The sequence below is a fragment of the Toxorhynchites rutilus genome, chromosome 2 (assembly GCF_029784135.1).
Source record: "Toxorhynchites rutilus septentrionalis strain SRP chromosome 2, ASM2978413v1, whole genome shotgun sequence".
NCBI classification, from domain to species: domain Eukaryota; kingdom Metazoa; phylum Arthropoda; class Insecta; order Diptera; family Culicidae; genus Toxorhynchites; species Toxorhynchites rutilus.
Window position 1 is genome coordinate 138417260 of NC_073745.1, and position 24417 is coordinate 138441676.

The following is a 24417-nucleotide window of genomic DNA, read 5'->3' on the forward strand; positions in this document are numbered from 1 at the left end:
TTAAACAACATATAATCCTTTGCACCTACAATATCACTTCAAAATTTTATTGTAAAGAAACACTGTGAAATTATGGGTATCGAAATTAAGGGATAACGTCAAACCGCTATTGTGTGTTTTCATCATGTGTTTATATGTACATAATTAACGCGTATAACAGCCTGTCAATGCGATTACTAACCGTATCATTTCATTCCTATCCACAGTTATAAAATGCTTTCCTTTGCTTATTATATGTGCCATTGTATGTTTGAATGAAAAATCTAGACTTAGTATTCATGATCCCCCATACTCTCTCTCTGCTTACTTTTGCGACTCTCTTCAAGGTGGCGCTGTTTGCTGTGATCGAGAAGCGCTTTCGTGCGCGCCCGGAACGTTTGGTCCCACTGAGTTTTGTGACGCCACCGGCTACACCACCCTCATCGGATGCTGCTGCTGCATCAGACGAATCACTGGCAAGCTGCAATAATGATTGCATAACCGTGATCACCACCAGTAACGGGGCAAGCATACGGTGGACCTACGCAACATCCCGCTTCTATCGGCGTAACCAAAAACGCAAAATAATGTCCCCTCTGTCAAGTCCAAAGGCGAAACCACCATACAGGGAGTTCCGAATGATTGCTTCCACCTCTCCATCGGCGTCCTCGTCGACATCGTCCATATCGTCCAGCTTGGGCTCGTCAGGGAGTGCTAATGGTGGTGGTGGATCCTCAAAGCTCCAACGAAGGCGACGGAGGAAGAAACGTGTGATGGCTAGCAGAGTGGGGGATTCCACAGGGATCAAACACGATGAGGATGACGATGATGAAGATGTGGAAGAGAGAAATTTCTCCGAAGATGAGAGTACTGACGAGACGGATGGAAGACTACCCTGCGAAGCAGCTGCCAGTGCACATTTAACCAACGGAAGCATACGCAACAACGGCGTGGACGAACCAATATGTAAGATTCTATTGAGGGAATGAGTTATTTATATATGTACTAAACCGGTTTTCCTAGATAATCTCATAACTAAAGGTCCTGCTTGTTGTGTCGAACGCTTCTTGTCAGTTCGGTGTATTTATATTTGTAGTATATTATAGTAGATATAGGCTGGTATTCATTCAATTCTCATGAACAGCGCTTTTTAGGAACGCTGCTATTCAGCTCTCAATTTTTTTTGTTACTGCACAGTGTTGTTATCACACTTTGTCATTACACAAACCTGCTGCAATGTACATTCATGTTCAACTAACACAACTCTAGTTCAAATAGCAACGCATGAAGCAATTACTGGTGAAAATTATTATTAATATTGGTAACACCTGCTACATGCTCAATTTGCTTTGGAATGCATGATTGGAATCATTTTCCGTGGTGAAAATAATCACAAATCGGTATGTTCAATATCCCAGTGAATGTAGTTTAGGTGAGAGAACTCCAGAAAACCAACAGTTGGAATTGCATCCCTTCAGTATTCACTCTGCGTTTAACATACATTACTTCTTCTATTCTATATTGGTACCTTGGTATCTTTATTTATTTTATTTTAATTTGGCTCCCGAACATTTTGTCTATACTCCGTAAAATTGATGGCACATTTTTCAATCAATACACAATACGGGCTTGAATCAAAAACTGATCTGCGTATCCTGACTCTGAACCTTTTATTGCCTGAAATTCCCTAGTCAGCGGTGATCAATATGCTTCGATGAATCGTCCACGTTGGTCGTTTGCGTCGCCTGTTCGGTTTGTTGCTATGCTGGATTTCCTCGTCATCATGACAAAAGGGTTAAGCAACTTTGCATACTTGAAATATTCGAAAAAGAGTTAGACTACTTTTTGGAGAAAGACAAATTTTTTTCCTTATTGACGTAGGACTACGTCTAACCGGAAGATATAGGGGGTGAAATGGAAATCTAGGCACTGAACAAGTAGGAAAAAATGCAAGATTTGGAACGCTTATAACTCGAGCATTTATCAATAGATCGCAAAGGTTTATGCATCAATTGATAGGAAATATATCTACGCATCTATCATAACGAATAACATTTCATTTTTCTTGAGATAAATAATTGAATAATTGTGAAATATCAAGCATTGTCCAAATGCACTATGTGCCCATTTTTGACTGGTCCATTTTGTGCTCCTCAAATCGTACCGACCAAAACGGGCAACCAGAGCAGCAGCGAAATAGAATGAAGCACGATTGGAAAGGAAAAAGAAAAAAAAATTAACGAAACATTGGTCGCAGTCTCACACATGCGTAAATCTCGAGCCAGCCAGTCAGCTTAAAAATCCCCGCTCCGCTGCCGCAACGATCATTCTTTGTGTGGACACCGACTGGACAACATCGTTGCTGGACGAGTTGGACGGCGAGGGATCGAGTGCCTTTCTCAAGGCAAGAGGGCGGAGGTGGTAGCGCTGGAGTAGAGTAGAGTAGAGTTTTCAAAGGGCCTTTCTCAAGGCTAGAGACGAATGAACTGCAAAAGTTTAAAGTCTCTATAATTCAAGACCTTCCTTCCTTCCGTAACGATCATTCTCATCCAAACCGTGCACCACATCGGTTCGCATCACAACACATCAACAAACCAACCCAAGCAGCCATGTCTGGACATGGTAAAGGAGGAAATGTGAAGGGAAAGGCAAAATCCCGCTCGAACCGTGTTGATCTGGAGTTCCCCGCAAGGGTAGCTAGGCCGAGCGCGTTAGTACCAGTGCACCAGTCCACCTAGCCGGCGTTATATAGTTTCGGCCGCCGAAGTGATCGAGTTAGCTGGCAAAGCTGCTCGCGACGATAAGAAACCCCGCATTCGGAACAGAACACATTCGGTTCGGTGGACATCAAGACAACAGGCAGTTGCAGCGAGTGGCGAGTGGTAAACGCAATCACAAAACGGCATCAGGTAGCAGAAGAAAAAAGTTTGTTCTTTATACAAACTACTTTGGTGGCAAATCCAGAACAAGGCGGCATCGAGGACGTTCGAAATGGTTTTTTTCAAAACCACGAGTACTAAGTTTTCTAAATTGGAACCATTCCATAAAACAAGGCGCTTTTCAGGGCCATTAAACCTTTCAAAAAAGAGTTTAGGAAATACAGTTCAATGCTTTCTAAAACAATATCCAAATAATAATAAAACACAAATTGATTTTTTCATAATTTGTTTGCCAGGATATGATGAGTATGTGAATTTGGCAGTTGATCTGAGCTTATTGATAGTTGGGGACTTTCCTGATTATTCAATTTTCACCAATTCTTAAGTTGTTTCCAGATTGAAAGTACAGTAATTTACAATTAGTTCGACATTTAGCTAATTGGACGGACATGTAATGCGACTTATTTAGTTGAACATTTTTGTAAACATAGAGATCCAAATTATGACCCCACATTGAAAGTCGACACTGTACCACTGTCATCGCAAATGTTCAATTCCAGGTTAAAATCGCCTCCAATGTGACACTGAGTGGCGCTTCGGCACGTCGCATTGAATGTAATTTACTGTACAACATGTCACAAAGCTGGATGGGAAGAAATTTTCCTACTGTGAAAGCTGTGGCGAGTGGCAAACGCAATCGCTAAACAGAAAGGTTTAGCCGAACAAGATGGGGATATCGAGTGATAACAAAACAATAAACTCTTTAGATTGAAAATAATTTTGTGATCCTGAAAAGGACCCTTTTTAGCCTGCATGTGAATCCAACGAGCGAACAAATCGTAATGAATGTATCTTTCTTTCTTTCTTTCTTTGTTTTTAAGAGGCTTTAAACTTTGCAGTTTATTCGCCTCTAGCCCAGTGAAGGGCCACAATAAAACCAGTCCAGAGGGGACTGGCGAAAGGGAAACCAAAAAAAATCACTCATCAGATCTGTCCGCTCGACTCTCGGTTAAAGAAGAAGGTAGGAAGGGATCCTATGCTTCATAAGATATTTAATATATGCTGTAAAGAAAAGTAAATATTTACTGATCCGAGAACCGAAGCAGTGACGAAGCACAAATGACCTAGACTCCAAGTGCAAGGCGTGTTCCAAAAACAAAAAATACACAAAAAAAGGCCCTTCTCAGGAGGATGGGAAGGAAAGGAGTGGAAAGGATTTGGGTGGGTTTAGAGGAGTGGAAGGGGGTGGGAGTGGTATGGGTAGGATGTATGTATTTTTTTGCCATCGCTCCCTTTTAACGCTCATTCGTTCGTCTCGTTGGACTCGCCCCTTTGGCTGAGTCTGCCGATTTGTCTCTATCCTGTGAGTGTGTACCGCTAGAGTACAAAACGCGCGCTGATGACCAGCTATATATTACTATGTACTACTACTACTACTATTACACCTATGTATTCCCTATCACAGCCATCATTTTGATTGTACGATATGTGCATACGCCAAAAGTTGCCCGGCGTTGATAAGTACAAAGGTTTCAGAAAAAAACGCAAAAACACAATGCCAAAGGTTCTTTTCAGAACCACCAACATGTTCATAAAGAGTAAACAGTAAACTAATCCATTTTTCAGGTAGATAGGTAGGTATTCACGTAGGAGAAGAAAATCAAACAATATATTTAAAATATATATTTAACAAAAGCTGTCCCCTTTGTATAGTCCTACGTCATTCCGGTTATGTCCCCGACATTACCCACCGTCTTTTTTTTTACAAAAATTTATAACTTAAAAACTAAACTATACAAAATTCTTGCCGAAATGAAATGTAGGAAATTGTTAAAATTTTCACAAAAAAAATACCAAACATTTTTTGGGAAAAAATTTTGCTACAAAAAGTTATTTTAACAATTAAAATTCATTTTTCTCAAAAACGTATTTTTTTTAAATCCCCAAAAATATATACGAGGGTCGTTCAAAAAGTAAGTTTCAGTGCCCCAGCACCATCTCGCATGAAAAGTTGGAACTACAAAATTTTTGCCATGTGATTTCCCCAACATTTCTAAGCAGTTTGAAAGAAATCTTGGTCGGATCGGACGCATCGTTCGTGTTTTATTGAGTTTTCAAATGGAAGTGCCGCTTAAAGAATCGTCCAAATATGAGTTACGTTCTACCATTCGTTTTCTGACCGCGAAAAACAATAGTGGTGCTGAAATTCATCGAGAATTGTGTTCAGTGTATGGTGTAGGGTATATGAGTCTTCAAATGGTGAACCGATGGCGAAAAAAGTTCCAACAAGGCGATAATGCGCGGCCCCATTCTGCTAGCGTAACTCAAGAACAATTGAAAAAAATCAAATGGACTGTGTTCGAGCATCCTCCTTACTCCCCAGACCTCGCTCCTAGCGACTATCACTTATTCCCGGTGATGAAACGATAACACTGAAGCAATTCGTGACGCAGTTACATTGTACTTCAAAAAATTGGACGCTATGCACTTCGCGCTCGGAATAGAAAAACTCGTGCCACGCTATGAAAAATGCTTCCAAAATAAAACGAAAATCACCTTGTTTTTGTCCTAACTTTATTTTTCCGCGATTTCTGAGGCACTGAAACTTATTTTTTGAACGACCCTCGTATATGAATAGCCCTTACAATTTCCAACAAGTCGTCCATACATTGGAAGATGGGCACTTTTACAGGGAAATAGTTTTTTCTAACAACAACTTATTTATGTTTTCTTTAAAGAAACACAACTAATCCTTATTTTATTTAAAATCAAGATAGCGATATAGCGTATTCGACAAAGTTTTAGATGATATTAAAATATGAACTTTTGTTGAAGACGTCAACTTTCTATCTGTTATAGTTTTTTGGAATATAAGTCATTTGTATGAAGACTCCTGAAAAAAATAATGTTTTGCTCGTAACATTGTTGTATGTAAATTCTCACATTTAACATGTTCTTGACATGTTTTTAATAAGAGAAAAGTTAGCAGAGCATGTAAATTGCGATAATTTATACATAAAAATGTTAGCTATTTCGCACTGCTATATGAAATATAAGGAATGTTCATTTTATCAAACGGACACTTTGTTTTGGTGATATATTTATTATTTTTCAACTAATTTGTACACTTTTTTTAAATGAAGGTTCATTACTCTACAAAAAGTACAACATGAAAAACCTGACCAAGTTCAACTAAATAAAAAAAAACAATAAAACTGATGAACTTTTCTCGAACTACTCTCATAAGCCTCTTCACAGTTTCTGGGTTAACTTTTTTGCTTGCAGTTGACCACATTTTCACGAACTCATCGATTGACTGTGCTTCTCTACCATCCCTCCTACCTGAGTTACCACTTGACACTTGCCCAGAAAGGGTTCAACCAAATGTAGTTCTGAGCAATATGGTGGATTATCAGCTTTTTCTACGAGTTCGATCATGTATTAGTTTGGGGTAAACGAAATCCATTGTATTCTCGGTAGATGGCTATAATGATCGATATCTCGCACAGTATCGATCAAATAATTTAATGATCTAGTCCCCAGCCTAATATTCCTTTAGCGGTATGAAGGTGGCAGCAGCACAGTGAGCGGATGCAAGGTCTGCCCAGAACATCGACGACGATTCGCAGCAACAAGACGTTTTTGAATGCACTCCTTTCAATAATTCTCAGCGTTTATGATTCATGTTGTGAAATATGTCAAACTTACTTTTCCACAACAACAAATAGCTAGCCATACAAGCACTTTCTTGCCAACCTTGTCTGTACTAATCGACCATTTAGCGTCTGGCACTTCTTACAAGCAAAACCATTGAAAAATTGTGGCCCAGATGTGTTGTTGTGTTCTGTTTGCAATAAGTTCCATCATTCATCAAAATGCAACAGTGTCTTCGCTTTTCAGGATTGTATCCAACCTCCGCAATCGGTCCTTGGCCCGTTTATGCTGTTCTGCGATCCCTTCCATGTTTTCTGTTTCTTGTAGGTTCTAATGTTGTTCTTTCGTTAGATATTTTGGACGGTTCCGCAGCTAATCTTGAGTTTTTTTTAGTAATTTTTCGTACAGAAACAGATTTACCGGACGGCAAAAGCACATTTCTTGTGGATTAAAAGCACCCCTCCTGATTCTAGTTCATGGCAAATCTTCCAGAGTATGGTGCTCTTCAAATTCCTGATAATCTGATACACAGTATACTTAGACTTTTTCATAAGTTTTGCAATATTTCTAAAAAAAAAAAAAAAAAGAAAGTTTGCAATATTTCTACAAGATAGTCCCTCGAAAACTTTTGAATAATTAAAAAACGAGTATCTTGATCGATTCATATCATTCTGCATCAGATTTTTCGACATTATGTACGATTGTTATTCGATTCCACTTTATATGCGATTTTGAACATGCCAAGTTATACGATTTAATATTTGCTGGGTGGTGGAACATGTCGCTAATGGAATTAATGTCATGTATAATTTATTGCATTTGATAAAAGGATGGGAATGTGCTAATGTACTCTTTTCGGACAGCTAGTTGCGAATAAACTACAATTACACGTTAAAACAAACAAAACAAAGCATAAAACTGGTGATTGGATGACACAGTACCTATGTAGAGTGTAGAGTGTGATGAAATGCATATCAAAGATCGAAAAAAGTTCCACACGGTTCCATCTTTGATACAACGCTTTCTTTATCTCTTTTTTTTCTCTCTCTCTTTCTTTCCCTCTCGTTCTCTTTGTCTCCTTCTCTCTTGTTCTCTCTCTTTTTCTCTCTCATATTGTCTCATATTGTCTATCTCTCTATCTTTCTCTTTCTCTGTCTCCTTTACTCTTTTTTTCTCTTTCTTCTTCTCTCTCTCTTTCCCTCTCACTGTAGTAATCTGTTCAGCTTATTCAATGAAGTAGTTACATAAAAAATATATATAGCTTTGAGATATCTTAAAGAATTTATACAAACCTCATTCAAATGGCACAATTTGCCCAAACGCCACATGAATATGAAATGTAATATAATCACTTATTCTCTTTCTTCCTCTCTCTCTTTCGTTCTCCCTCGTGCTCCCTTTTATTGTCTCTATCTCTCTATTTCTTTCGTTCCCACTCTATCTTTCTCTCTCTCTCTTTTCTCTTTCTTTCTCTCTCTCTCTCTCTCTCTCTCTCTCTTTTCTCTTTCTTTCTCTCTCTCTCTCTCTCTCTCTTCTCTTTCTTTCTCTCTCTCTCTCTCTTCTCTTTCTCTCTCTCTCTTCTCTTTCTTTCTCTCTCTCTCTCTCTTCTCTTTCTTTCTCTCTTTCGTTCTCTCTTTCTCTCTCTCTCTCTCTCTCTCTCTCTCTTTCTCTCTCTCTATCTCTCTCTTTCTCTCTCTCTCTCTCTCTCTTTCTCTCTCTCTCTCTCTCTCTCTCTTTCTTTCTCTCTTCTCTCTTTCTGTCTAGAGAAATCTGTTCGATTTAATCAATGAAGTTTTTAGATAAAAGAATAACATAGCTTTGAGATATCCTAGATCCTTTTTCCCAAACACCACATGAACTCTAATGCAAATGAGGAATCACTCACTCACGTAACATTCCGAAAAAATAGATTAATATTTTTGCCACACAATCAGTTCCATACAGCGTGCAAGAGTAGCTCATTTGTGAACGAAATTTTTTTTAAATTATTAATAGATATGTTACATATGCGGATAAATGTTACATTCGAGTAAACGTTGCATTCGGATAAATGTTACACTAGAGTGAACGATGCATTCAGCAACATTAGGGTAAACAAATTCGGATGGATGTTGCATTCGAGCAGATGTAACGTTCGGATAAAAGGTACAATTTGAAGAACGATGTTCGGGCATCTGTAAATTATCAAAATTGCTGTTCGATTTTTTGAACGGCTGATTGATAATGAGTTAAATGGTATTTCTTTTTTGGCAATAAACTTCGTAAATAAAAAAACGTTAATAAAAAAACAGTTCTGCAGTGGATCATCTGATGGTTAATTTTTGATGAAATGACGGTTCAAATGGTATGTTGAAGAAGTTTCTTTGATCGCTAACTTGCAATTTTCGATTGACAAATTTTCGAGTCTCATTGATGTTTCCAATCACTGACTGACGATTACGGAGCAGCTGTTTAGGCCAAAAATTTATATGACTGCCCACTAATAATTACTGCCAACATTGCACGAAAAATCTAAATTGATCAGCTCGCGAAGTTGAGGTCCAATTTTCAGTTGATTCCTGATTATCATAATATTCCACAATGGAAATCATGGAACACATTTCTCGTGACGATTTGAAAATATATTCAATTTTGATACATTTTCTGATTGCCCTCTCTGTTGTTGGTAATATAATTTCAAACATTCGCGCAAGAGTGACTTGCAACAACAATATTGTTCGCCAAGAACACTGCTAAGAATTCATTAGGAGGCGCCGTCCGGCAAAATTTGTGCTCCCCGAGCTATAAAAACTGTTCTGCAACATGTTGCTTTCCTTGAACTAGAACTTTGAACATATACACCTTGTTAGTTACCAGTCACCAACAGCGTTCAAAACAATGAGGAGTGTTTGACACCTAGGAAAAGCACGGAGATCAGCATGCTATCAAGTTGAAACACGATCTAGCTTGAACCGGTTTGCTGTTTGATAATACCTGATAATATGCCGGGTAGCAGCCGGATGCATATTATTTTCTAATGAAGTTCAAAATGTCATAAAAAACGCATACATAGCATGATCGGATCATCGATCTTTCCATGATCACAGTGATCAGTCAATGAACGCGTGGCGGAGAGTTTGACTTTTGAGACAGTGTTATGACAAGCAGATCTGATTGAATAACATCGGAAATAAACCGTGACTGTATTTCTACGGATTAAATATGCGCTACTTGAGTAAGGTTTCCGCATGTTTTGGAGGTCAATTAGGATTTTTTCACAAAATTATTGTTCTTTAGCTAATGCATGCCGATTTTGTTGAACGCATCTCATGATTTACGTATATTTTATTACAGCGATGCCATGGTTCGGCATGGACATTGGTGGTACACTGACGAAGCTGGTGTACTTCGAACCGAAAGACATCACCCCGGGCGAGCTTAATCAGGAGGCCAAAATCCTGCGAAATATCCGGCGGTACCTGACGAAACACTCGGCCTATGGCAAAACCGGTCATCGAGATACTCATCTGCAGATGGATGATGTTGAAATTAGGGGCCGACGGGGTTCGCTGCATTTCATTCGGTTCCCAACGGCGGAGATGGACAAATTCCTTGCGCTGGCGAAGCGAAAGGGCATGGCCCAGCTGGTGACGACGGTTTGTGCCACTGGGGGCGGGGCGTTCAAGTTCGAGGAAAACTTCAAGCGGGAAGTCAACATGAAGCTGGCCAAGTTCGATGAGCTGGACGCACTAATCAAGGGGATTCTTTTCACGGAAACCCATAATCCATGTGAATGCTATTACTGGGAGAATGCTAGTGATATTAGGTATATCGACGATGGATAACAAACAATTCCTAACCGTTATTCCTCTGTTTCCATTTCAGTATAAGTACAAAGAAAAAGTTCGATTTTAGTCAGCCCTATCCGTTCATTCTGGTCAATGTGGGCTCGGGTGTTTCGGTACTAGCCGTACGCGGACCAGATAATTACAAACGCATTTCAGGTACTAGTTTGGGAGGAGGAACATTCCTGGGGTTATGCTGTCTCCTGACGGGGTGCACAACGTTTGAGGAAGCAATCCAGCTGGCTACGAGGGGAGACCATAAACGAGTTGATAAGCTGGTTAAAGACATTTACGGCGGTGATTATGAGAGGTTCGGTCTACCCGGGGATTTAGTGGCATCAAGGTGAATATAACCAAAAAAAAAAAGCTTCTGCCGGATGAACGTAAATTAAATTTTAATTGCTTGTTGCAGCTTCGGACAAATGAATCTTTCGGAGCGGAGGGCGAGCGTTTCAAAGGAAGATTTAGCGAACGCTACCCTGGTCACGATAACGAATAATATCGGTTCAATCGGACGGATGTGTGCTAGCAACGAAAAAATCGATCGGGTAATTATTATCATCACAACCGCTGATTAGGTTTTATGAAAGCAATGCTGAGAGCGATTATATGGACCTATTGCATTCATTCTGTTGTTCTAAAATCGAGCTCCTCAAACTCTATAGAATTCAATGATCGTTTGGTGCATTTTATAGGACGAAACAGTAAGCTTAATTATGTTTTCGTCACTTTACTTGACTTGACTTTACTTTACTCGTGAAAAGTGTGAAGGTGCAAGAAATACTTTATTGAACAAAATTTAATTGAATCAATTAAATTTGATCAAAACTAGTGTTCTGTGGAAAGCATCTTCACGAAAACATAGATCACTTTAGTGTGTTTAGCAATGATGCTCATTTTAGCTTGGAAGGATACATCAACAAACGTTGTTGCTCGTGTTGTTCTTTAATGATGTATCTCATGTTCTCGTAAACTGCCATTTGATGTTCTATGCGAACGATTTAAAAAACATTGACGACTGTCGCCAACTGCAACAGCAACTAGAAGCGTTTGTTAAATGGTGTGTACTAAACATCTTGCTATAAGTGGGTCTCAATGTTGCATCATATCCATCCGAAGAAAGAAAAATTATATCGTGTATAACTACAGTATCAATGGCACTGAGTTGAATAGAGTTGATAATGTTGAAGACTTAGGTGTGATACTGGATCATCAGCTCACTTTCAAAATGCACTACTCACTAATAGTGGATCGAGCGAATCGGCAGCTAGGATTCATCTTCAAAATAGCAAGCGAATTTGATGACCCACTATGTCTATGATCTTTGTACTGCTCATTAGTAAGATCCATTCTTGAATTTTCCTCTGCTCTCTGGTCACCATTGATGCGGTGTAGATTTCAAGAATCGAAGCAGTGCAGCGCAAATTCCTGAGGTGGGCCTTGCGAAGCTTACCATGGTCCGATCCACTGCGGCTCCCACCATACGAGCATCGCTGTGCCCTATTCGGTATTGAACAATTGGTAGATCGACGCAATCGCAATCAAGCTGTTCTTGGTGCCAAGATTCTGCGCTCTGAAGTTGTCAGTCATGCACTGCTACATCAACTGAATATCTACGCTCCCGAACGAGTGCTGCGATCTATACCAATCACCGAGAAGAACACTATATGGATCAACAATCCCATCGACTCGATAAGTCGCAGATTGCATGCAAATTGCGATTTGTTTGACTTCAGCATATCAACAAAAGCTTTTCGGAATCGACTACGAAACCGCTAACATCGTCTACAGTTTGTGAAACGGAAATTTAATCCTTAAGACCTTGATGTCAGATGAACTATAAATTCTCGCATTCTCGACGCTGTGAATAAAAAATTATTTTCATCCTTGTACCGCTAAGTTCTCGTTAAATGCGCGTATCGCTCTTACAAATCATTTGGTGTTGAACAAAACCTGAGAAGGAATCACTGGTCCGTGTTTTTTTCTTACAAATATAAAAAAGTCTACCATGTTATTGTTAATTGAGTCTGCCATCGGTCAATTATTCAGCACTTTTTTTGTCTCATATGCCAGCACTGGATCTGGCCAATATGTGTTTCGAACAAGATCGTGCTACTTGTCATATGAATAATTAAAACAATGAACCAATTGAGAAACGATTTTGTTAGGCACAAATCCCTTTCGTTTTGGATCTGTAAATTAGCCGCCTAGATCGCATGTTTTGAACCTTTAGACTACATTTTCAGGGTTACGTAAATCTTTCGTCTATATGTAAAATCAAACAACGGTCTTGAAACAATATTACAGGGTCATTGGTACGATTCCAGCCGAAACAACAAAATTCAAATAACAATTTTTATACCCCTTTTCAATTTTCGTTCCGATTCTCTTGAATCGGAACTCTTTATTATAGAACACGGGTTTCACGATCTGGAAACTTCTGTTATAGAGATTCTGAACTAGAAATTCATACGCCTCTTGTTTCTTGAAAAAGGTCAATTTGAAATTTAACTCAAATCTTAGCCTAAAAAAGCTCGCGGTTGTGTAGTTCATTTAGCGCTACACAGGGACTATCATGAGAAGACGGACTACACTGTAGCTCTGATGAGTGTATCGAAAAGATTCAAAATAAGATGTACACATTTTTTGCACTATTCAAAATCTTGATCTGTCAAAAGTCATTCAGCGAATTGTTTACTGGTAGAATTTTTATTTCTTCCGAGATGTATTGAAAAGTTCATGTCATGGACTAACGAACCTGAGAGAAGGATGTTAATTTGAATGAATGAGCGACACGTTTCAATATTCACCCGGCAAGAGTGAAAGCCATCATCACCAAGCTCGGAGGAGACTATTCGTTCGATGATTTGCCGGGAAGAAGAAGGTAATCAACCTTTTAAAACGGATTAAACCGGTGTCAATGTGTGACTTGACCTCAAAAAAAAATATCAAAACAAAATGATCGAAAACCAGGGCTCGGAAGCTGTACAATCGGATTGCACAGAAACCAAAAGCGCCACCATAGCCGATGAAATAACTAGGTTTTACGTTTTCTGCTTGAGTTCCGAAATATAGATATTACAAAGGAAATGTGTTGTATATTATCGATGCTAATTTTCAATTCAAAAGTATATAAATTTTATATAAGTTTGAATTTTCAATTCCAAACTGTATATAAGACCGGTTATGATATGATTAATATCAAAAGTCATCAACTTTTTACACAAAAGGAATAATTAATGTCGATATCTACTATACTGAGTATACGACGAACATATTCCTTTAATCTCATAAGTAGCACAGTACACCATCACTGTTCCGGCCACATTTGGCACTGAAATGGTTCCAGGTTAATTATGCAGATTTTGTTAAGAAAGAGCTTCGAGCTTTGTTGTCCCCAGCTTCGTCCTATCAAACATTACAGAGATATTGCCAAGAGCACACTGAAGAAGGGTGGTAAGGTATGCTATAGTGACGTGGCATAATTGAAGAAAACTGGTATTCCGTGTTCAGAAAATGCGATCGAACCACTGCACAGAACCTGAGAAAAGGTATAAAATCGAATATCAGAGCATATTTTCAATGATTCAATAACTATACAGCCATTCCATGCCAAACCGATATAGCGGTTCTCGGATTTTCGTCAAAAGTGGTAGTTTTGTTCTTTATCGCAAATTATTAGACCCGTATTTTTTTTTATTTTTTTTGCTAGGGTGACCATTCCTATTTTAGGGTGATTAGGGTGGATTAAAGCCAATTTTCTGGTCTTTTTAGGAAAAATACTACAGTTGCGGAAAATTTGAATTATGTTTTTGTTATTATTGATTGTATTTGTTTTTTATAGCTTTCATGGTCTCGGGACCATAGGCGCTATAATTTTTCTGGAAAGCTGAGGATTTTTCACATAACATATCTCGAAACCAGGGAGGCGTTTTTCCGTTTTTGAGTTATGATTTTTCAAAGTTAACCGATGGTCCGAAACATCATTTTTCTCATTTTTTCTACTACAAAAAATCATAACTTTTGATCAACTATACCGATTCAGATGATCGACATATCAAATTAAAGCCAATAAGCTAGTATTGTCTGAAAAAATATTACACTCTGATTAAAAATGGATTTTGTTTTCGTAATTTTTGATTGTATTTGTTTTTTATAGCTTACATTGTTTCGGGACCAAGGGTGCTACATTTTTTATATTTTTTCCTGAAAGCTGAGGTTTCACATAATATATCCGAATATCAGTGAGGTATTATTTTTCGTTTTTAAGTTATGGTTTTTCAAAGTTAACACGTATTCAGTTTTCGTTCAATATTTCTATGCGACTAGACTGGATGTATGTGACTATAATCCAGTTAGTTGGCAAGTGTGTTATTTTTTCAAAAAAGCTAGCTAGTAGGTTTCAATTTGATATGTCGATCATCTGAATCGGTCCAGTAGTTCAAAAGTAATAAATTTTTGAAAAAAGTCATTTTTGGGAAAAAAGGGAAAAGTGTTTTTTGGACCATCGGGTAACTTTGAAAAATCATAACTCAAAAACGAAAAGAAACGCCTCCCTGGTTTTGAGATATGTTATGTGAAAAATACCCAGCTTTCCATAGAAAATATAAAAAATATAGCACCCTTGGTCCCGAGAGCATGAAAACTATAAAAAAATACAATCAATAATGACAAAACCAAAACCTGAAATTTTTGCAAGCGTAGTATTTTTCCGAGAATGACTAGCTAATTAGCTTTAATTTGATATATCGACCATCTAAATCGGTTCAGTAGTTCACAAGTTATGAATTTTTGAAAAATGTCATTTTTGAAAAAAGGAGAAAAGGGGATATTTCGAATCACCCTAAAATAAATATTGACACCCTAACAAAAAAATAAAAAAATACGGGTCTAATAATTTGCGATAAAGAACGAAACTACCACGTGTGTACGCGATGGCTATCCTCGTGACGGGACTGTCGTTTAAGGTGCAGCTGGCGAGACACAGCATTTCATATTTCAGTCGCTTCTCTGTTTGAGCCACCCCTAACCTGGAGTACAGCCGCTCTCTTGGGTAGCTTATTTAGCGTTACTCAGGATACACCACGCGGAGGCTAACTACTTCACATCCCAAAAAATGCATTTTTATCACTTTACAGAAATCGTTATGTCTTCACTATTAAATAATTCATGTAGAACAGAGTTTTGTGAAATCTTCTTCATCTAACGAGCAATAGTTTTGGATAAAGATCTTACATTACTCTTATTAGATACTGGAAACAAAATAATTGAGTTGAAAGAGAAGCACTAGAAGTTATTTTAATTTGAAAATAAGTTGAATTACGTTAAAAAAATTATGAACATCTGATAATGTTTATTCACGTTCTTCACATCTATCATTCCCAGGTTGTATTCGTTGGTAACTTCCTTCGTGTGAATCCCATCTCGATGAAGCTTCTAGCCTACGCCATGGACTACTGGTCCAAGGGTACGCTCAAAGCTTTGTTCCTGGAGCATGAGGGATACTTCGGTGCTATCGGTTGCTTGCTACAGTTCAATGGCGAACTCAATGCGCACCTTAACCACGAGAGCGAGCTGCTGGCTTAGGTATACCATTATACATAGGAAATTTCAATCGCTAACTCTCTGCACACATGCGATACCATGCATAAACATTAACATATTGACATACTTGCCCATGTGCAAGGTTTATTTAGGTAGAAGAAAATCCGTTGATTCGATTTAACATATAATCTTGACTCATTCAAAATTATTGCTGGGGACGGTAGGAATCAAAAGAAAGGAAGCGAACATAGTTGGGCCGTACTTTTCTTTTCTTTCTAGATTATTAGTAGGAATTGTTTCTCGAGAACGAACTCTTAAGAATCGAAACAAAAAAAAACAAATCAAATGCAAGATGAACCAATTTCCAATAACATAAGGCTTAACGTATGGTTGAATTAGGATATGTTGCAAATTGTTTTTAATATTGACTCGGTATTAGTGTGAATAACATCAGGGAGCATTATTTATCAACTGTTATTCTTGTTTCACGTTCACTTGACTTGATGTTTATTTTACTTGATTTTTTCTCGAAGGTGTAGGTGAAGTTTCAAAATTATTACAAACAAAGAATCATGTAACGATACGTTACAATACGGTTAACATTTGGCACTCCTCGATTCCATATTAATTTACTTAGCATTGAATTGCATCGGTTGAGTTTTGATATCATTTTCACTAAGGTAGGAAACATTGTCATCATAGCTATTTATAAGAACGCTAAACTATAGCATTTGAAATATTGCTACTTTTGGGGTGGCAGAAAACAAGAAGGCAGCTGAAATCACTTGCTTTAGCAGCACTCTAAACCCAGAATCGATTTTGTGTCGTTTCGTGTTTATCTTATTCTAGGACATCACTATTGTGTTAATTTGTTTCTAATACTGCGTTCAGGTTAATAAGGTTTTATTGTACAAATTTCGTATTTGTTAAGTTATGTTACGCGCAATCACTTCTTCTGCATTTTACTTTGTCGTAGGTATAAAACCAGAAATTTTGAACAATATATTAACTGCAACAGATATGTAGTTCTGAGCTAGTAGTGGGTGGTGATATCACAGATCATTTGCGCTGGGAATCTTAAACTACTGGGTGTACCAATAAATTAGTTCGGTCCTATATTAGCGAAGTTTACAGTTTACAAGTTCTGTTTAAGACATGCTTATGATCAGAAGTAAAATATCGAAAAGATTTTCAACATGATTTATCAGTCGGAGCAGTGTCACCACAAACTCACCTCACTCGATGCCTCTGACGATCTCCGCTTCTTATTGCATTAGTAAATTGAAGTCTCCCTCAAAGATAGTGAACTCCGGAAACGGACCGAAATAATCTATAAGCTCAATAAATTAAAAGAGGTAGAACAATGCTTGATGTGTTGCTGGTAAGCATTCAATATGGACTTGTGTTTAATGTGCTTAATGTGTAATATTATTTCCAAAAACTAAACAAATTGTGCCGTTTCGTATGCAGCTCACGAAAAAGTAGGTTGAACTCTATGGGAATTTTTTAGGGAAGGAAAATGAAGTGAGTGAGTTTACGATACATGTTTAAGCTAAGTTTAGTGATCGATGAAACACACATAGAAAGATTCGTCAGCGGGACAACACGGCACGAGAAGGGTAAATGTGCTTCAACATTATTAGTCATCAACATCATCATTAGAAGAATGAAAGAGGTAAGTGTTCAAAAAATTTCATCAAAGCATTTAAGTTTGGTAAAAAGATTTTTTCTCTTCATCCTTCAATATCACAATCAACGTTCTTGAAGCGTCTGAACTGATTCTCGCATGTTCTTTTCAAAGGAGCATGGTCGCCGTAAGTCTCAATATGATTTTTTGTATATATTTTCGTCCTCTCTCTTTTTTTATCCCTTCTGTTTATTTTTATTATTATGCTCATCTAGCAATTCAGCTGTAACAGAGCCGAATTTATCGTGTACATTTTTTAATGGTGTATATTACACAGTAGCCATTTAGGCGTAAGAGTTCTATCGATACACAACACATGTTGCATTTTTCGGCGTAAGAATATTCCTATTGTTCGAATGTTCACAGTTGGACCCAGCGGGACTGTTGATATGAGGCTTCCATTGTTGTGTTTATAAATAGCACCAATTACCGATGTAGCAGATCGATCGTATGTGGAGTGAGAGGCTGGGATCACATGATGATCGATACATGGACGTAGTAGCTAGAATAACACACAAAGATGGTCAGTTGAAGGCCCTGAGTTATAAGCTCATGATTGTTCGCTTAGTAGCGGACACGCAACCAATTAGGCTACGAAGACCTCCATTCTTCTTCTTCTATTTCTCTTCGGCTTTAAGAGGCTTCAAAGTTTGGGGTTCATTCGCCTCTATGTGTATATTTTGTGTATATACTGTCTTCCTAATGCCATTTGTATGTCCAAACAATATGGTCCATTATTCTCGAAGACTTATCGTACGAGATATAGGAATTTCAGTTTGTAGGCTAAGTCAGTTTTTGATGATTTTTGCATCCATCCATCGTCCATATAAATAAATCTAAACTCATCCACATTTCTGGCATTTGCTCACAATTTTCAATTTTCTCCGCACTCAAACGGTTAAGATACAATCTATTATCTCTCTTTATCTGTCTGCGCTCGAGCGCATGCTCGACATTAGTTTGACCATATGTTGGAAAGGCATTTCCATCTTGGAACCAGAGATTTTCGTTAAGTACACCCTGGTTTTTATGCGGATTTTCCAAATAACGTGGTTTTTATTGAAACGGCAAGTAAGATAAAAGAAATAAATATTGTTACACGTACAACGATAATAAGTAAGACTTGTCGATGAAAGACATTGCGGGAAATAGCAGCTGCTGTTGGAAGAACTCACTTTACAGTAAAGAAAATCATAAACAAGTGGAAATGCGAAGGAACCATGTATATAACGGGTGTTAAATAAAAAATGAGAATTTTTTCAATACCTTTCAGTAACTCAAATAAAGAGCGTAAAATTTTCTTTCTCCAAGAAAATTGCTCTTTGGGCTCCCTAGAAACAGTAGGCGTGTTTGGTTTTGCTAGTTTGAATTTGGTCAAAGCAAAGATGGCGTCGAAACAGCACGTGCTCTGCAAACGCATTGTACGGTACTACGAAACGCATTTCCAGCAAGGAAAAAAGTTCACAGTGGCACATTTTAAGGAAGAAAATGTACCTGTCAGTACGGTATATCGTATCCTGGGTTCCCTGAACGTAGAGCGAAAGGTCGGAAGTGGTCGTCCGGTGACGATAATGACGAAGCAGAGGAAGACATCGTTAAAGAAGCTGTTTGACAACAAGGACGCAACCAGCCTGCGTGACGCCGGTCGGAAATATGGCTGCTCCCAAGTATTGATCCATCAGACCCTCAAGATGGAATGAATCGTCTGCAGGAAGAAGACGAGGTCGCCGGAGTACACGGAGGAGCAGATTGAGACGGTTAAATCACAGTGTCGGTGGATGACATCCACACCGCCTGAAGTGAAATACAAGTTCAAGCACAAGTTTGAAAAAAAGGTTATGTTATACATCGCCATTTCCGACCGGGGCATTTCAAAGCCTTGGTTTAAGCCGAGCGGTCTGGCAATCAACCAACAAATCTATCGATAATGACTATCGATAAGGGAACGTCGTACAGTTTCACGGCGAAATCGTTTGCAAGAAACTTTCGGACCGAAATAAATCGCCACTTGGCATGCTACGGCTTCGGCCTACTACTTTCAAGAACTCTCGGCCATTTCGTTTGCGGAGCGGTCGGAGAGTGCAACGATTTTTAAAGTGCGCGGAAGTACAAAAGTTTGCCTTTAGATTATATATTTACAGTTTTTTTTGAGTTATTGAGTAACAATTATTGTTCCACTATATTATTCGTTTTCGAGGAAGAAAGAGAGCCTATTCAACAGGCGGTATACGTGGGACCAGTGCTTGGAAATATCTGTATCACATCAATCTTTTCAGCAGAATTTCCGGCCACATTCGATCATTATACCATTGCATTCGGGATACCGAAAATGAACCAACGCCAAACCTTACAATCACAGCAAGCCACTCACAGTTGATTCATCCAGTTTTTTTCATTCTGTTTTTCGTTCTGTTCTGCGTTCACGGAATGTATTTTTTTTTATCTGTATTATAGTGATTTTCAACTCATTTGGCTGGTTCGTCACTTTTACTTCCATTTTAGGAAGAATGTCGGGAGTGAGAATTGAACTCGTGACCTTTAGCGTGAGAGGCATGGATGTTACCACTACGCCAGATCGCCTCCTCGTTCACGGAATGTGAGCAAAACAAAATATCCCTAGTTTTGTCATTCATTGACATTAACATACCAGTTCATTCACTATAAGCATCGTTCTCGGACACTGACGAAACGGAGAAATTCGTTGAGGAAGATAAGAAAGTACAGAATGCTCATAATAGTGACAATAAATTAAATTGTTCAAGCATGCAAGGTTTCCGTCTCAGTTAAATTGCTTTCATTTTACATAGTGAATATGCAGCTCCAAATCCACTTGTCAGAAATGCTTCAAAAGAAGAATTCCGATGTAAAAAATACCGTTTTGACTCAAATTTCAAACATTTAATTCTTTTTAAATTCTGAACACACGAACATAAAATGGTGGTGTCCATGACACGACCGCAATGGGAATATTTCGAGCTTCCTTTTGCAAACGGATCAAACTATGCTATAGGATTAGCGGATGAAATTGCCAACATCCAGCTTTGGCTGACACAGTTTGCATTCGCTGCTTGGATCGATTCTGCAGAATGCCCCCTCACCGTCCAAGCCTAAGCAATCCTTAGCTGTGAGTGTGCATGCAGATCTTGCTCTTTTGTTGGCATTTCCGCTTGCGCCACCGATTTGCGTTGCCCTTTCGGAGTAACTTCAAAAACAACTGAATATGCAAGGCACTGACTTAATGAGAAAATCACACACATATCGGGATACTGAAAATGAACAGTCACAACATTCCTGACAATTCAATGGCAATGAATAAATGTGAATGAATTCTCATGACTCGAGCTTTGAGGAAATCTCAGAGAGCACAGAATGAATATGAATGAACACAGTTGTAAATTTGTTTGCCGTCGAATGAATGACAGTAGCATCGACAAGCAAAATAAACGCGTTACACTGATAAAAATATATTTTCAATGTTGCTTAACAAGCTCAATATTTCCAAGCTCTGCGTGGGACACAAGATTCCCTAATATCGACAGCATTGGAATTCCCCATGAATCGAGCTTGGAGCTTGGATTTTTCAACCGAAACGGATGTGAATCACCGAAGATAGGTAACAAGTAGAAAATAATATTGTAAATAGGGTTTTAAACACTGTTTTCTTTCCTTCATTGAGATAACATTTTCTAATAGATTTTATTCATTTCTCGAAGATTGGTGATTGATTCGCTCTCCCAACGCTTTCATTCGGTTTGGTGAGATTTTTGAAAGTGTTTCATTGTGCGTTCGTGAAATTCGCGCATTGGTCGGATATGATTTCTTGCAAGAGAGTTCACCTGTAACTATGTGACCTCTTCCTGGAATCGTACGTGATCGTTCGAGGCTAACTTGACCCTGAGCTATTCTTGTAGTTAGTCGGGCATTAATTCAACACGACAGGTGGTCTCCCTACTGGGAGTGGCGCTAAAGCCACCGTGTTTCACTACACTCGCGTATCGGCACTTCGAACGGTTACAAGTGGAACTCTAAACGGCGATTAAGGAGATCTTGGAAAGCATTCCGTCTATAGTGACCAGAAATCTCACCGAATTGATGCCACAGCGCTTGCAGGCAGTGCTGGACGCCAAAAAGGGCCATACCAAATACTAGGGGATTGATTTTTGTCATCTATCAACATTTCATGATTGAATAAATTTGAAAAAAACTTCAACTGTACACTCAATTTTGCCGCGTCTGAACTGAAGGTTTTTTGTTTGTTCCTTCAACACGTATAAACTTTGAAGAACGGTTCAGCCGTTAATCGTTCATCTAGGTGAACCAGTTCTTTTGAGCCGTTCTTTCGTTCTTTCATTCAGCTATATCAATATCGGTATCAAGAACAACATATGATGTTAGCTGTTAGCTATTCATAGCCTAGCATTGGTATCGTTGAAAATGCGAGCGAGAGAAAATGTGCTTCTTCTTTAAAAGTCACAAATAGTATATGAAAATATGTTTATCAGTCGACAATTCGCACAAAATATGTGCAATTTTTGAAATTATCTGTTAGGACTAAACACAGGTTCCATAAAAGATCATGCTTCATACCGTTCTGAATCATATTTCGGACGCTTTAGGCATATGTTGCAGAAAACAGATCTAAACTTTATACACAGGTATTATTTGGTTGATATTTTTAATAAATTAGTTCAATATGCTTTTAAGCTTTTTAATTTGGTACCTATTTGATTGAAAACATAAAAAAATCATCGAATAAAATGCTTTTCAAATGAAGCGAATAAGAATCAAAGTTCGGACACTATTTATAAAAAATCAAATTTTGGACAGATGGAATTCAAATTTCGGACACTTTATTTTGTGATTGTTTGAACGAAAACTACATTACACTCCATTATATTTTATAGTCAACTGCGAAACACTTACCAAGCAACCACAGTAAACTGTTAACGATGATGAGAACTGATGAAACACGGGAGAGATTCAAATATTGATAAACGGGTAAATTTTACGTGCTCACGCTAAGGAAACGTCAAACACAAACGATAATGGGTAGTGTTGTCAGATTTTTACCGATCATGTTATAATTCAAATGTAGTTCTTATATGAAATGATAGTGATACCAAGTGATTACTCTAAAGAAGCTATTGTGATATTAATTTTAAAGTTATATCATCAGTGCATTAAGCATTTCAAGATATTAGAACAAAGTGTCCGAAATATGATGTTGTCCGAAATATGATTCAGAACGGTATTCTAGAACTGCCATTCTAGAATACATTCAAGACGTTTTATCAAATACGAAAATTTAATTTAATTTTCAACTTGAGTATACATTAACAAAATAAGCCCTGAGTTACATGCATTTTTATTGTAGATGACAATACCGTTCTAGTTATATTTATCCATTCCGTCAGCGCAATCTATTTTCCGCATCTATTCAGTTTAGCAAACAGTTCGTTCATAAACAGTTCACCCTCAATCAGTTCGTTCTGAAACAGTTCGTTCACAAACAGCTCGCTCGCAAACAGTTCACTCGCATACAGTTCGTTCGAAAACCGTTCGCTCGCAATCAGTTCCTATGATGAACTACAGTTCTACAGTTCACAGTTCAGAACGACTATTCGTTCACTCTTGTTGGCGAACTAGATCTTTTGTGCCGTTCGCGAACTGTTTGCCCATCTCTAGTATAAACTAGCTGACCCGGCGAACTTCGTCCCACCCACTATTGATATGTCATTCAAATCATTTCGAACACTCAAGTTCCCACAGAATTTATGTTTATGTACGTGATTTATGCTCGCCGTAGATAATTTCTCTTTTGACATATGAACCTGACGCAGACTAAGGCGCATCAAACCTGATACTGACTGTAAAATCCGTTGCTCCGTTCTTGAGTTAAATCGTGAGGAACGGACCATATCGTTTTTATTTATATACAACATACAACATTTGCTAAATAAAATGTCGTTCCAATTTTTCAACTTCCATACAAGATTTGCTAAAAAAATGACATTCCAATTTTCCTACTTTCCGAATGGTTTTCATGGCTTTTTTGGCATATAAACCATACGCAGACTAAGACGCATCAAACCTAATACTGACTGTTAAATCCGTTACTCCTTCCTTGAGTTAACATATTACGGACCGCTTACGAGTTTTCGTCTGTTACGGATGGATCACGAAAAAATCCGTGTTTTCTACAGTTGATGGTTAAATCCTTGGTCTGCCAAAAATCTAACCCTACCGATGGCTCGCCATCGTTTCATCCACACCGAAGGAAACGATCTCATTCGTGGAATCCGAACAAATAAAGCGTACAAGTTTGCCCCAAAACGATCGGTCCTTAATGTGTTAAATCGTTAAATCATTTTTATTTATATAGATAAGAGCACGAAAGCTATATGATATGATGCTCATGAAATTTGACTGTGGGGTGACGGATGATGAAACCAACGTTAAAGATGGCTTCAACCAGCTCCTTTGTTCAGAATTTTACAACCCTTTAGAACGTTTGCGATCAATTGAGACCACAACTGAGAAACACACGTTATGTGTTATTCTGGCTTGATTTTCCGTCTTGCCATAAAGGAATATGCTAGGAAATGGTATGCAGAGTATAATGTTACCATTTTGACCAAGACTACAATTCCCCAAACACCCCAGAACTTTTTCCGATCGAAATATGCTGGGTAATCGTGGAGTAAAAACCTGAGGAAATCGAAAAAAGGAAAGACAAATAATGAGAAACGTTTGTTGTGTACATACCTTAAATCATACTACTCATTCGACAGATCTTACGCCTTGCGACTTTTATCTGTCTCAAAAAGGTGAAAACTACAGGGTTTTCCAT

The 24417-nt window shown here is 38.2% G+C and overlaps 1 protein-coding gene across 8 annotated transcripts in view; it reads left to right on the forward strand.

Moving 5' to 3' along the window:
• Positions 1-16899, forward strand: part of LOC129771908 (pantothenate kinase 3) — a 56570-nt gene extending 39671 nt beyond the window's left edge. For 5 of the 8 annotated variants that reach the window (XM_055776042.1, XM_055776037.1, XM_055776038.1 and 2 more), the window contains exons 3-6: positions 9846-10317; positions 10377-10679; positions 10749-10884; positions 15722-16899. In XM_055776042.1, the coding sequence (XP_055632017.1) occupies positions 9846-10317; positions 10377-10679; positions 10749-10884; positions 15722-15922 (1112 nt within the window). In that variant the 3' untranslated portion in view covers positions 15923-16899. Of the gene's footprint in view, positions 1-326; positions 946-9845; positions 10318-10376; positions 10680-10748; positions 10885-15721 lie in introns of all 8 variants that reach the window. The other 3 variants (XM_055776036.1, XM_055776035.1, XM_055776033.1) reach the window with 1 other exon arrangement.
• Positions 16900-24417: the final 7518 nt, after the last annotated feature.